Genomic DNA, 15,133 nt, shown 5'->3' with positions numbered 1-15,133 from the left:
CCTTCATTTTATTTGTATAATACTTTTCAATAGAACTTTAATTTTTTATGATCATATTTAATCAACGCCCCTTTTCGGATCTTCATATTTAAGGAATAAACAATGCTCAATTCTTTTAATGATTATATTTCCCACCCCAATTAGGAATTTCATTTCTGAAGTACCCTGCTTTCGGACCTATAATTCTAAGGACAATGTTTAATGCCCCCACAACCCAATTTCTACCTTTATTCTTTTTAGGATTATATTTAAATTGAATTGAATATAGTATTTGGGCCAACGGCCAAGCACCTGGGACCTATTCAGCGCCGAAATAGAAATTGACAGTAGAAGGTTTGAAAGGTGTAACAAGAGGAAAACCTCGCGGTTGCACTACGAATCAAGTGTTAAGAGAGGGTGGAAAGTCAGATAGAAGAAAGAGAAAATGAAAGCAGGTACAGTAAAGAACCTTAAGTAATGCCAACAGTGGGGATTATATCTAAATTTCAACCGGTTAAGACCATATTCAAGGATCACATCTAATCCCCATCCCACTTTCGAACTTCAAATCTAAGGGAATATATTTAAAAGGCCCCGATCTGACCTTTCATTCGTAAGAATCCTATTAACATTTCCCCCAGTCAGGACCTTTTATTTTATTAAGGATTCTACTACACTTTAACTTACTTGTACTCCGGTCTCCCAGGTAACCCTCGCGGATCGATGAAAGCCCTCTCCACCATCATTTGTTGGTCGTTAACTTTACGTACCTGGAGTGGACTGAGAAAAAATCGTTATTGAAATCATTGAATTGAATATAGGATTTAGACCAAAGTCCAAGCACTGGGACCTGTGTGGTCATTCAGCGCTGAAACGGAATTTGACAGCAAAAGGTGTGAGTGTAACCGGAGGAAAAACTCGCAGTTGCACTATGAATCAACTGGTAGGAGGGGTGGAAAGTCACATGGAAGAAAGAGACAATGAAACGAGGTAAAGTAAAAGGAACAAAAGGGGTCGCAGCTTAGGGCCAAAGACACGCTACAAAAATCCTTAAGTAATGCCTACGGTGCACCGCGTGAGGTGCACTAACTGCACTAACCCCCTACGGGGAGTTATTGAAACGTACTTAAAATAATGGTTAAATATTACCAAAAAGAATTGCAAAGCATTTCAAAAACTGACTACAAACCTGAATATACTGTCCACAAGCTTAAAATGTTAAAGTTCACTAGTATTCAACTTTAAATCTGTAATGCGTAAAAACTTACTAACATTCATATAATAAGGAAAACGCGTATTTCAAATGCTAACCACAAAATGGAAATGTTAAAATCCCCCAATATTTAAGTATTTAACTTTGTAAATTTGTAAACTTTAAAATCTGTAATAAGAAAAAAAAACTTATTTCACCTACTGCCCTCAACCCTGAGAACCTAAGTCACCGACATTCACTTTAAACTCTGAAAATTGAAATATTTCACCAAAAAGAAAACAATACCATTTGGCGCAGTCTGACCTTATACTATATATACTCCTGTTTTTTTCGAGATTCTTGTCCATACCGCCTGTGATGTTTGCGCGAATATTAACGGTGTAATTTGCATACAATAAATTATTACAACACTTTTCAGTTGCAAATGTACACCCAGATATCCTTTTATTTACATAAACTTACACATAGCGTAACTATTTCAAGCCCGGGACTCAGTGCTAACCATTGCCAAAACCACCACCACTAGGTCGGAATGGACAGATGGAAAAAAATGAGTATAGTTAACTTACTTTTCCAAGTCGACTTGTTTCAGTTCTTCGGTGAAATCCTTCACTATCTTATGAAAGTTTGCAACGGCTTCTGTGAAGAACTCTGAAAAAGAAATGACACCAAGATATCTCAGATGAAAAGGCTCCAGTTACCTGCAGTTATGAACGGAACGAAAGAAAACCCCAAGGTGTAGCCTATACTGGAACGGAACGAAAGAAAACCCCAAGGTGTAGCCTAGAACGGAACGAAAGAAAACCCCAAGGTGTAGCCTATACTGGAACGGAACGAAAGAAAACCCCAAGGTGTAGCCTAGAACGGAACGAAAGAAAACCCAAGGTGTAGCCTAGACGGAACGAAAGAAAACCCCAAGGTGTAGCCTATACTGGAACGGAACGAAAGAAAAACCCCAAGGTGTAGTAGCCTATACTGTACTGAGCGACAAGCATAGAGTCAGAGCTCATACAAGATAACTGTCTGAAAGGAACTGAATGATAAAGATTCACATAAGTACTTAAATAGCACAATTCTTACTCTACTAATTAGGCTATAGCAATAAAAAAATAATAATAAATGTATAAATTTTACCAAAGGCCAAACACTGGGACCTATGAGGTCATTCTGCACTGAAAATGAAACAGAGTAAGGTTTTAAGAAAAGAATTGAGCTGTTACACTGTGAAACAGGAAAGTGTGGAAAGTCAAGATAGAAGAAACACAATATGAACAGATGAAGAGGAATAAAAATGAAAGGGGTTGCAGCTACAAGTCGAAGGGATGCTGCACAGAACCCCAAGTAATGCCTACAGTGCACCGCGTGAGATGCACTGTCGACATTATCCCTTTACGGAAATAATAATAATAATAATAATAATAATAATAATAATAATAATAATAAAAAATAATAATAATAATAATATAATACAAAAAAAATCTCCTGATCACATAAGTCACTAAAATGGTAAAGAATTCTATATTAATGTAAGTGTAAATATACATTTACACACACCGTGATATATATTATATATATATATATTATATATATATATATATATATATATTATATATATGTATGTATGTATGTATGATGTATGTATGTATGTATGGTATGTATGTATGTATGTATGTATGTATGTGTGTGTGTGTATGTGAATGTGTATGTGTGTGTGTGGTGTTACAAACAACAAAGCTTCCGAAAGAATTTGAAGAAAACTGCTAGATTCTCCTTATCACACTAACTAAAACAGCAAAGTTGCCACCAAATAAAACATTTCAATAATAATAATAATAATAATAAACAAGAAAACAAAATTTGATTTTTATGTATATCTTATGAATATTAATTGTATCTTGACTATGTACATTACACGTATCTCCTACATCTTGACATGTACAAGACATTAAGACGAGGTGAAAATATACTTTACCCATGGTCATATTTCTCTGGGCAATCAAATCTCCATAGGTCTTGATAATATCTTCCGAAGCCCTACTGATGAAATCGGCATATGCCTCCAGAGAATAAGGAAGTATCTGTAATGAGTAAAAAATTGTTAATGGCATCATGGAATTTTGACTTGGCCTAATTATCCCAAATGTGTTGCATTTCGCTTTTTGTGCCTCGCTGTCGAACTTCTCAGTTCTAGAGGTCCTTTATTCCTCGCACCGTTGGACTAAGGAACAGTCTCTTACTATAATGGAGCTTCAAAATCTCAAGGGAAGATGAATTACTAACCTAATGCTATCCCCCTGACGTTTTAGTACTTTTTTTTATCTCTTCATTAGTTTATATTTCCTTTCTTAACAAGCGAGAGCTCTTCTTTCTGTACTTTCCTTCACCTTATATCTTGCTTCTTAATGAGCACCATATTCTTTGGAAGCCTGGATTTCAAGTCAGTGGCCCCTGGGGGCCTTGTAACACATGAATTGGGTTATCTTCTGAATAATAATAATAATAATAATAATAACAAAATAAAGCAACCTGACCTTCGACTCCGAAAGCACCATGGCAACATCCCCCCAGAGAGCTGTCACTGCCTTATGGTAGAGGAAACCCCTGTCGTATATCTCGTCGACGAGGGCAAAAGTCTCGTACAGGGTATGGTACATTGGTTCTCCTAGAGTAACCTGGAATTTAAATAGAACGCAATGGAATACAGAATGAAGACCAAAGGCCAAGCACTGGGACCTATGAGGTCATTCAGGCGCTGAAATGGAAATTGAGAAGTGAACAAGGGTTAACTGGAGGTAACCTCGCAGTTACAGTATGAAACATGTATTAGGAGAAGGTGGATAGCAAGATGGAAGAGACAGGAAAAGAACGGAGGTACAGTAAAAGGAACGAAAGGGGTTGCGGCCAGGGGCCGAAAGGACTCTGCAAATATCCTTTAGTAATGCCTACAGTGCATCGCGTTAGGTGCACTGACGACACTACCCCCTACGGAACTGGAATTTTAAAAAACTTATTTACACCAGCTTTATTGTGTTGTTGAAGCTTTCATTGTCGTAATGACCAGCAATTAAAAAAACACTTAAGAACTTGATCTACAGCAACTCGATTCTTGCAATTAAGACAAAATCAAGTTGTGCTTGCTGAAACCTTCTAAATTAACGACAAGTTGTTTGAAATATGAAACTCTTTACTAAACAAGCGCCACGGATTTCACTGAACTTGACAAGATGAGATCAAGGAATTTGAGAGACCAATCAAGTCATATTTAAGAATTACTCTATACAGTCTGCTTTCAGCCTCTCACACTGTCTAGGTGGCAAATGCCAGGTTGCCATCTTAAAAAGACAAGGGTGTCTAGATAACATTTAAACAATAAGCCTTCCTGAAGGTACACTAGCCTTAGACATGGTTATCAAGTAGATTTATATTCTTCATGGAAAAAACGTTATTATGAAAAACTAATGGTGCCATATTTGATTCATCCCCCTTCCTAAAACGGCTGTCAGATTAAATGTCAAAGAAATGAAGGTGCCTTTTACGTTGGTATCAAATTCAGAGTTTGGTCTATGGCCTACTGAACAAAATGCGCTCTGCGACTTACATTATCGTGTGTGTATCGCACATCCATGCTTGGAATGCCAATGTTATGCTGGAAGCCCTTGTAATCGCTGCCAGATCCTATGAACTGCATCAATGGCAGACCAGGCTGAACTGTGTCAGGTCTTCTCACAGCCCAAGTATCGTAAACGGTCGTTCGCCCTCCAGCCACTTCTTCCGGGTTCGGGTTGGGAATCTTTCAGAGAATAAAATATTTGAATATTCCTTTTCGACGTGGGAGAAAGTATACTAAAAATCAGTCAGTATTCCTTTTGGGACATGAAATCGCAAGTCTACTACGTTTCATAACAATGTCCTCAGGCGACTTACCTTTTTTGTACCTTCGAAGATGATGTCGTACAACATAGGCGCTGACTTCGTCCGGAGAGTGTAATTACCTTAAAAGTAAAGTTATGAATAATGGTTTATTCAAACTAATTGGATCTTTCTGAGCGACATCAATCCTCATGCTGCTGAAACGATTACCTAGTTTTATATCAAAGTAGAAATGACTGCTGAAGGGATCTCCATACTTTAGAGAATGGCATTTATATTGTTTACATGAAAATGCAACAAATGGTTTATAAACTTGAAAAGAATGTAATGTGCAATATCTCATAAATCTTCAACTGATAATCCTCTGGATTCAAAAGACTTATCAGACACTTAAGTGATTTCTATTCAAGAATTAATTGCCCCATATTCCTACAGTTATATTTGCTCGGGAAGCACCAAGCTACATTTATCTTACACACAGAATTACTCTTTAATATCATATGTAACCTTATTTCCAATAGCCATGACAAAACAAAAAATTTAATAGCTCAAGGCCACTTCTCATTCAGCGTCCTAGACAAGCAATGAGCCGAGGCTACAACTGCAGTATGCTAAGGAGAGGTGTGGCCTCCAGCGGCTGGAAAATAGATCCAGAAACAGAACTGTTGTTGAGGAGTTATCAGCAGAACAAGGACCAGTGGGAAACCCCGAAAAATGTGGGAAAAGGGCATGGGTGACTTCTTGGGCCAGGTGCAAATTCAGACGTTTATTACAAGACGGGGGAGAATAAAGACAATCTTGTTACATGTCCAAACCCATGAAGAACAAAATCTTACTTAACGATTGGGATGAAGTCACTGCCACCCTATAATTTTTATTTCTCTTCCTGCCTTACCTTCAATGGCCATGTCGACATTAAGGTAAGCAACAGCACGAGAGGCCAGCTGTTTCTCAAACTGTTCTGTCCATTCCAGGGAAGCAACAACACCATATTCTTCAGCGCCCCAAGCACAGAAGACCAGTGACCTCCTCGGACGCCACCCTGTTGACCATTCACAAATAAACAGACACAAGGAATCACAAGTGATTACATTTTCTAAAAGTGAACTTTTGCAACTGCATCCAATGAGAGACCTGGCTACACTTGATACTTCAACAAGGAAATTTTCAGTTACAGAAGAGATAATGAATGCACTCTTAGAAAAGATGAGCCAACAATGGAACACGAAAGATTATATTGCTCTGTCTACCAATGTTTCCAGGGAAAATTCAGTTGATTCGGACTTGCCTGTTTCCTTTGAAAGTTGCATTAGAAGGCGAGAAAGCTCTAGCATAGCTGCTGTCCCAGAATGAGGATCAACAGCACCAAAAATCCACGCGTCATAGTGGTTGCCAAGTACTACATATCGATCTGTAAAAAGAAATGCCACCGAAACTTAATCAACACAGCTATTATAGTTCCAGTTCACCTGAATGACAATGGCTCTTATCTGTCTAAATCTCAATTCAGAATGTTAGCTCTGAGGGTACTGCAGCCAAGGAGCTGTTTATGCAATCTATGAGGACTTTTCCATCAGGTCATGTTAATGTTTGGATATTTGAAATGCTGCACTACACTACATGACACAACTCAAATATACAACGCAACTTACCCGGTTCTACGCTTCCTTTGATAATGCCAATGACATTGTACGTTGTTGTGGGAGTATTTTTGTTATTGACATCCAAGTTCAGTTTCAGATTTTTCTGCTGGAATCCCTGGTCCGCCTTGCGGTAGTAAAATTCAAGCCACCTTGCCAATCACTGGGAGCGGGTGCTGGCTCGCCTCCCATTCGGCTGCAGGCAAATATACTCTAGTAATGGCTGGAGTTAAAATGACTTTCATAAATGGTAATCATTAAAATCTGACTGCAAGAAAATGAACTTAACAGAGTAAAGGTTAGTCTACATACACGTTCATATATGGTACTCAGTTACTATGTGACGATATGGAATTACTATACGCTACTGATGGCTATAGTAGGGATAACTTTAATGTGATAATCTGCTAGTATTCAACTGTTGGAAAATACACCTGGATAACATCTACTGTCGAGCTAACGCTGACTGTAAGGAGGTGGAGGTGCAGTATACAAAAACAACATTATTTGAGAAAATGCTATTATAAAAGGCGCTCTCCCAAGTACAGACTGTAAGGAAATACCTACACACTAACAATGGCTTTCAAGCAAACATGTAACATTACTTTGAGAACACATCTAACAAGAAACAATTTACAAGCATAGCTTTGAGAACAGGTTTATAAGAGGCTTTCTATTAGCCGCAGTGGAGAAAACACGTTAATAAACCGTACACAAATAACATTTGACTACACTAACTGGATGTTGTTTAACACATTCACAAAGGTGCTCTTATAAATGTATCAAGTATATTTCTGTAGAGAAATATAATTGATGGCTATGTTTCCTATGAACTCATCACTGTCATCATTTCCCGATACTTTTTATCTTTTACGATTGAATTCTATATTCAATCAATTTGGTGATGCCTTGAGTATCTTTCTTAAAGGAGTTTATCTCCTAAAATCACACAAACCTGAGACTTTATCCCCAACCTTCCAGAAATTTCTCTTAAGACGCCAAGACCTGTTCATCAAATATCATAATAATTTGGGCGATATCCTTACCTGAGGATCTGCCACGCATCTTCAGGGCTGATAGGTTGAACAGGCACCTTCGGAATTTGTGCTTCGTCTTCTGGGATGTGGAATGCACTTTCTGGCCAAAAACAAAACGAAATAACAAAATTGGTTCTGCACATTGTAGAAAACAGTCCAGGTAAGAATAGATCAATAATGATTCAATAGATTTCAGTGCAAGTTTCTCCAGGCAATAAAAATTTGAGATGGTATGGGTTTTTAAAACGCTTGAAAGAACAATTTCATGTACAAGAAGTTTACAGATGAGTCTTTACACTCAAGTGTACAATTCTTTAGATAAGAAAATGCACGAAGATGTAAAGGAGTTCAAGGATTATGAAGGTTAGGAAACAGGAATTCACAACATAGGCAAGGTATGTTTTCAGTCAATGGAGACGAAGAAAAAATACCATAAAAACCATAATTAAAAAATAAAAGATTTCGCCAAAACCACTACTACTACTACTGCTGCTGCTGCTGCTACGAGTAATATATGGAATATCACGATCATGGAGAGAGCGCAAGTTAAGACCTCTCCTCAGGCAACTCCTCCTCACACCTACAGTTCTGACACCAGAAAACACACCGACCCTCTGTTTAGTGGAGATTTCCTTCTCATTCATTTATTACTCGCGGATTTGTATCACATTACACAAGCTCTGGGGCTCTGAGTGGCCCCAAAGAGGTCTTATGAGGAAGATTATGATAGAGCCACACCAACAAATAATGCCATGTCACTCTGAACACCCCCATGAAACCATTCAATTCTTGCCGACGACCTTTAACAATAAAATCGAGAAGAAAGTTGCTGAAGTTGATGCTGTAATTTCTCTATGTATTTTCACTTTACGGAACCATAACGATTCTTATTCCCAAAGCTATACCCATTAAACAATACAGTCAACACTGCAAATTCCATGATTATGACATAATATTAAGAGCCATAGCAGCAGATGGCATGTTAGTTTGTAAAAATGTAAATGCCGACAGATGGTAAAATTCATAAAAGTGCAAATGAAAACTAGTCAGGAAATCCACAGAGAATACCACTTACTCGCTATTTTCAAGTAAAGGGGATAAAATGGACAACTTACAACGCCAGAACAAAACTATACGAGAGGTAGTCAACCTACAGTCAGTGACTTAAGACCCAAAGAAAAGAAAAAAAAGTCTGGATCATAGGCGATGCCTGATCGAGAGTGCGCATTACGTAGAAACCAAGTGTACCTCATCAATTCATACCCTGAATTATGTACCTGGTATTTAGGCCTTTGACTGCCGAGAAAGCCACGCCCCCCACCCTAGCCCTTACCTACGGTAGCCGCTTGATTCATTATGCAATGTTCTTTCACGTCCAGTTTATAGGAATGGAGTGGAATATAGAGTTCAGGCCAAAGTTAACACTGGGACCTAATGAAGCCCTTCAGCGCTGAAAAGGAAATTGAGAACAGGTAGATTTGAAAGGTGTCACAGGAGGAAAACCTCACAGTTGCACATGAAATAATTGTTAGGAGAGGGTGGGTAGCAAGATGGAAGAAAAATAATATGAATGGAGGTACAGTAAAAGGAATGAAAGGGGTTGCAGCTAGCGGCCGAGGGGACGCTGAAAAAAACCTTCAGTGATGCCTACAGTGCACGCTGTGAGGTGCACTGACTTGTTCCTACGCATAAAACTGTTATAAATCGGGACCATGAGCACTTGAGACAAGTTGGAAATATTAAACAATTCAATCCTGAAGCTCAAGTTAAAAAACAGCATCGTTTTCGAACTAAGTCTATTCATTATTTTAAAGTTTTGTAGCAAATAAACTGACAGAAACATGGCATGAAACAGGTCAAAATCAGTGGCGGTTTGCATAGACTAATTATATCGCATGCCATAATATAAAGAATAGATTAATATAGTATACAAGACAGACGACTCTTGTTGGTTGACGACCGGGTGGAAGAGTTGCCGAAAATTTGAATCAAGATCGAAGTAAACACGTTAACTCAGTCTCCTATAGACATTGTAAACAAAATAGGACAGTGGTTGTCCCGTGCAGAATATACAAACACTCATTTTCTATATTAGAGATACTGCGTAGGAGCCCCAAAATATTGGATATACAGAGCCATTGCAAACCACATAGTATTGCAGATTGTACTTTGATTTCATTTGCTCAGGTTTACATTTGTTTCCAAGTGAAGAATGAATAAATATACCGCATTCGAAAACTATGCTGGCCATGACTTCGAGCTTGTGTACATACATGTTTAATATTATTATTATTATTATTAATGCTTGGCATCCTCTTCGAAAGTGCCAAGTGCCAATACCTTAAAATCATTTAGAACGAAAGTTCCCAGCTCTTAACATTATACAGAAAAGGTATAGTTAAAACGGAATATGTTATCACAGAAATAACACTAACATTGCATAATAAACCAATCAGCTATTTTCATTAGGGGTGAGGGGGGTGTCTAGTTAAGAATCTCTCTCTCTCACATTATATAGTGTGTGTAATAATATATATATATATATATATATATATATATAATATATATATATATATATACACACTATAATGTAGAGATATACCTAGGTAGATGATTTACCGCGTGCTTCAGGTTGCTATCCTTTAGATTTTTAACTAGACACCCTGACCCTATGAAGGCCCACAAGCCACGCCCCTCACCCCTAATGAATTAGCTGATTGGTTTATTATGCAATGTTAGTGTTATTTCTGTGATAACATGTTCCGTTTTAACTATACCTATTTCTGTGTAATGTTAAGAGCTGGGAACTTCCGTTCTAAATGATTTTAAGGTATTGGCACTTGGCACTTTCTAGGGAGGATGTCAATCATTAAACATGTATGTACACAAGCTCGAAGTCATGGCCAGCATCGTTTTTTCGAATGCGGTATATTATGTGTTTATTCTTAACTGGAATGTAAACCTAGAAAATGAAATCAAAGTACAATCTACATATTTATATTTTACATATCTATATATGTAGTATATAATATATACACACACTATATATGTTATATTATATATATACATCATTTTAGTTTATTTTCCCAGCATCCCTCCGACCAATGGCGCGTACCTGTGGCGGGATAGAAGGGGGTGAGGGGATCACCGTCCACCAGTTTCACGGTGCCGAACGGAGCAGCTGAAGGGGGCATGAAGTACGAATTAGGGTATACGAAACTTGAGCCCTCGGGAGAGTAATCTATAGGGTCGCTGAAAAGGACCACGCCGACGGCTCCTCTGGCCTCTGCAATCTCTGCCTGCGGGAGAAACGGCGCGTGTTGCAATCATCTTATCTGGCGTCATGAATGCACCAGGAATATTTGGTGACTGGCACATCACAAAGCTCTTCTAAATTTAAAATCAATAGCATGTGTTGCGCAGAAAATGATGAACGTGATGCAATACAAGCATCACACTGTTAAAAATAATACTTTTCATGAAAGCTTCCCTCCTCCAATAGCGACAAATGCAAGCACAGTAGTACTTACGATGTTAGCTCTGAAGATTTTTCCGTATCTTGCAATAATGATCTTGCCAGTCATGTCGACACCTTCACTTTCCAGGAAGTCAAAGTCCTGCTCCCGTCCGTAATTGACATAAACTACATCACTCTGCAGAGAAGGAAGATCAGCACAAATCATAATGTCTTAGTCTTCTATAAGAAGCTTACAGACTTTTGGTATTGTCAGAATATGCAGGTCGTACGTTTGAGAAATGTCTACTTGCTCGTGATGTGCATGTAATTTGTGCGCTCTAACCTCTTTGCTTCTCAAATATATTCGATATAAAGTATACAATCACTGTCATAAAAAAAAAAAAAAACATAATTAATTGCCACAGCCATAGCGACCACAAACCCGGATTCATGAAATTTTAATATTTTGGTAATAATCACTACATAAGAGCTAAATGCAACTGAAAACAAGTAAAACAAAATGCACCGAACACAATACAGTTTTCTGTACAGGGTATAAGCAAGGCCACCAAATATAGATCTCTCTTTCGGTGGTCTTGGTATAATGCAGTATAAGCCGCGGCTCATGAAACTTTCAGCCACGGGCTTAGATAAAATAAATAAAACTACTGAGGCTAGAGGGCTTAAATTTGGTATGTTTGATGATTGGAGGGTGGATGATCAACGTACCATTTTGCAGCCCTCTAGCCTCAGTAGTTTTTAAGATCTGAGAGCGGACAGAAAATGTGTGGACAGACAGACAAAGCCACCTCAATCATTTTTTTTTTTTTTTACAGAAAACTAAAACTTACCTACCTCTGCATTTTTTGGAGCTGTTAGGCTTAATGAAAAATGTTGCAGAAACCTGATTAGTTCATTCATACACAAATGTCTGATCAGAACAAAATGTACACCAAAATAAAACCAGAACAGTTCACTTACATTAAGAGCGCCCTTGATCTTGGCCTGAACAATCCGTAAAACGACAGGAATCCTGACTATAGTTCACTTACGTTAAGAATGCCCACGATCTGAATCAATAATGAACCAGTTCTGAACAAAACTGTAAACCAACGAGACACCTGACCAGTTCATTTATATCAAACGCTCCCTGATCTGAACAAACCCAAAAACTAATGGGACACCTGGATAGTTCATTGACAATTACAGTGCCTCCGAACTGAAAAAGCCATAAGACGACAGGAAGCCATAAAAGTTTATTTACAAACAAAATAAAATGTTTTTTCATCTGAACTAAATCATAAAGCAACCAGAAAAATCAAGGGCGCTTCTGATCACCACAAAACCATCAACTAAAAGGATCTGAACAGCATCATAAACTAACAGGAAACCGGATGTAGTTCATTTATACCAAAAGTGCCTCTGCATCTGAATAAAATCTAAACATGAACTATAACAGGGCCTCTGATCTGAATACATCGTAAACATGAACTATAACAGGGCCTCTATCTGAAATACAATCGTAAAACTGAACTATAACACCTCTGATCTGAATACAATCGTAAACGAAAAATACTAATCACATGGGCTCTGAATCTGATACAATCGTATAAACATGAACTATACAGGGCCTCTGATCTGAATAAAACAATTCTCGTAAACATGAACTATAACATGGGCGATCTGATCATGTGCAATAAACAAAATCGTAAACATGAACTATAACAATAAAGGGCCTCTGATCTGAATAAAAAAAATCGTAACATGACTATAACAAGGGCCTCTGATCTGAATAAAATCGTAAACATGAACTATAACAAGGCCTCTGTCTGAATAAAATCGTAAACATGAACTATAACAGGGCCTCTGATCTGAATAAATCGTAAACATGAACTATAACAGGGCCTCTGATCTGAATACAATCGTAAACATGAACTATAGCAGGGGGCCTCTGATCTGAACAAAGGTAAATCAGCATGAAACATCAAACAAGGGCCTCTGGTCTGAACAAAACTAAGGAAAAGGCAAACACCGAAAGAGGACTAGTTCACTTGTAACCAAACGTGTTTTTTATCTTAACATAACCGCAACCAACTGACAGTTATCACTCCCAAAAGTGTTTTTCTGGACTATCGTTGCAAATTATTCTTACTATAGTTATAGTTAAAACCCAACTTTCAACAAATTTAAACAACCCATCTATTTGCCGTCATAATGCCATGGGAACGCACATGCAACTCTGGCTGGTGATAATGACTAAAATCCTCTAACTTTTTAAAGAATGCCATCAACTTTCCATTTTTACCGTCACATTGCCGGGGAACGCGTAGCCGTTGAAAGTGAATGGGAGGTCCGGTAAGGCATCCTCTTCAGCATACAGAGGTTCTTCTGCTTTTGGAGCCGAGACCCATATTGCTTTATCGTCGTTGCTGTCAATAATACGAACCTGCAAGATGGACGAACACAAGCCCAATTAGTCAGTGCAGCTTGTAACCGCCTGTCAAAAATCTCCTTTGTAAACATAGTTCGTCAGGAATTCAGTGTAGAAGAAAGAATGCACAGTATCACAGTTAAAATGAATTAACACAATTAAAATGAATTAACATAAGTGTTATGCCAAGAAAAACGTATGAACAGTTATTATACAATGAATTGACAATTGTCAAATTAGGTCATCAGGAAGTTCTTTTCTTTGCAAATACTGAGTAAATAATAATGCTAAAAAAGTCACGCAATTTCTAAAAATGGAAACATTCCTATGAAAATATCAAAACAAAACTGAAGTCACAAACACAAAACTCAATCTTTGGTAAGTTTTCAGTCACTATAGACAATCTATAGTAACTGCGACGCCAGACTGTAAGTTATAAATCAATCCTTCAGACAAGTTTTCTTTGGGCAAAGGGCTCTGATAATTTCATGAAAGCAGAAACTATGGGTCAAGTTCTGGCATCTGAGATTGCAGAGGAATGAGAGAAAATACGGAAGCGAAGGTGAAAACTAAAAATTGACAAAGAAGCCTCTACACAAATATTCTAGAATAAAAAAAAAGAATAAAAAAAGGAGCTGGGACCTATGGGGTCATTCCACTCAGCGCTGAAAGGGAAAGTGGGAGTAAAAAAAAAAAGGGTTTCCAAGGTGTATCAAGATGAAAACCGCTAGAAACCATTGTTAGGAGAGGGTGAAAAGTAAGATGGATGAAAGAGAATACGAAAGGAGGTACAGTAAAAGGAATGAAAGGGGTTGCAGCTAGGGACGCTGCAAAAGAACCTGAAGTAATGCCTACATACAGAACACTGTGTGAGGAGCACTGACGCCACTACCCCCTACGGAGGCTGGAAAGTGTCGTGTAAAGGGTGTCAAGAAACTTGAGAAAGTGAGTCAGTTTCCACCCACCAAATTCGGAACATCTGGACTCGGGTACGAGAGAAGAACTTGGTATGGAACGAGGTGCACTTCGTCCAGTCCCTGGTCCTTCCAGTGGCCTTCAATCCATCGAGCCATTTCCCTCTCTTCCTCGGTGCCACCAAGGCTCGGTTTTCTGGTCATCTCCCTGTGAAAACATTCAAGTCACGACGTTAATGCCTGATTATACGACATCCAACGTTAATTGAGAGTAATAATAAGTATATCTTAGTTTCACCAGACCAATGAGCTGATGAACACCTCTCCTAGGGCTGACCCGAAGGATTAGACAATTTTACGTGGCTACGAACCAATGGGTCACCTAGCAACGGGACCTACAGCTTATTGTGGGATCCGAACCACATTATATCGAGAAATGAATTTCTATCGCCAGAAATAAATTCCTCTGATTCCGCGTTGGCCGAGCCGAAATTCGAAATTCGGTTCACCGGATTGGTAGCCGACCGCTAAAACCACTCGTCCAACAAGGAGCAGTTAACTGTGAGACCCTGAATTATATCTTCATACTAAA

General features: G+C 38.3%; 1 protein-coding gene across 1 annotated transcript; it reads right to left on the bottom strand.

The window, feature by feature from the left end:
• Positions 1-662: 662 nt before the first annotated feature.
• On the bottom strand, positions 663-14,755 carry LOC135222629 (N-acetylated-alpha-linked acidic dipeptidase 2-like). Its single transcript, XM_064260752.1, is given in 15 exon segments — positions 663-759; positions 1,762-1,843; positions 3,165-3,270; positions 3,724-3,864; positions 4,791-4,982; positions 5,117-5,184; positions 5,958-6,104; positions 6,351-6,473; positions 6,715-6,835; positions 6,838-6,898; positions 7,749-7,839; positions 10,855-11,038; positions 11,270-11,393; positions 13,494-13,642; positions 14,593-14,755. Coding segments are annotated over 15 exon segments (1,839 nt in total). The 5' UTR covers positions 14,746-14,755.
• Positions 14,756-15,133: the final 378 nt, after the last annotated feature.

The sequence above is a fragment of the Macrobrachium nipponense genome, chromosome 8 (assembly GCF_015104395.2).
Source record: "Macrobrachium nipponense isolate FS-2020 chromosome 8, ASM1510439v2, whole genome shotgun sequence".
Taxonomy (NCBI): domain Eukaryota; kingdom Metazoa; phylum Arthropoda; class Malacostraca; order Decapoda; family Palaemonidae; genus Macrobrachium; species Macrobrachium nipponense.
The sequence above is the reverse complement of the archived record's forward strand: the minus strand, read 5'-3'. Positions and strand labels throughout refer to the sequence as shown.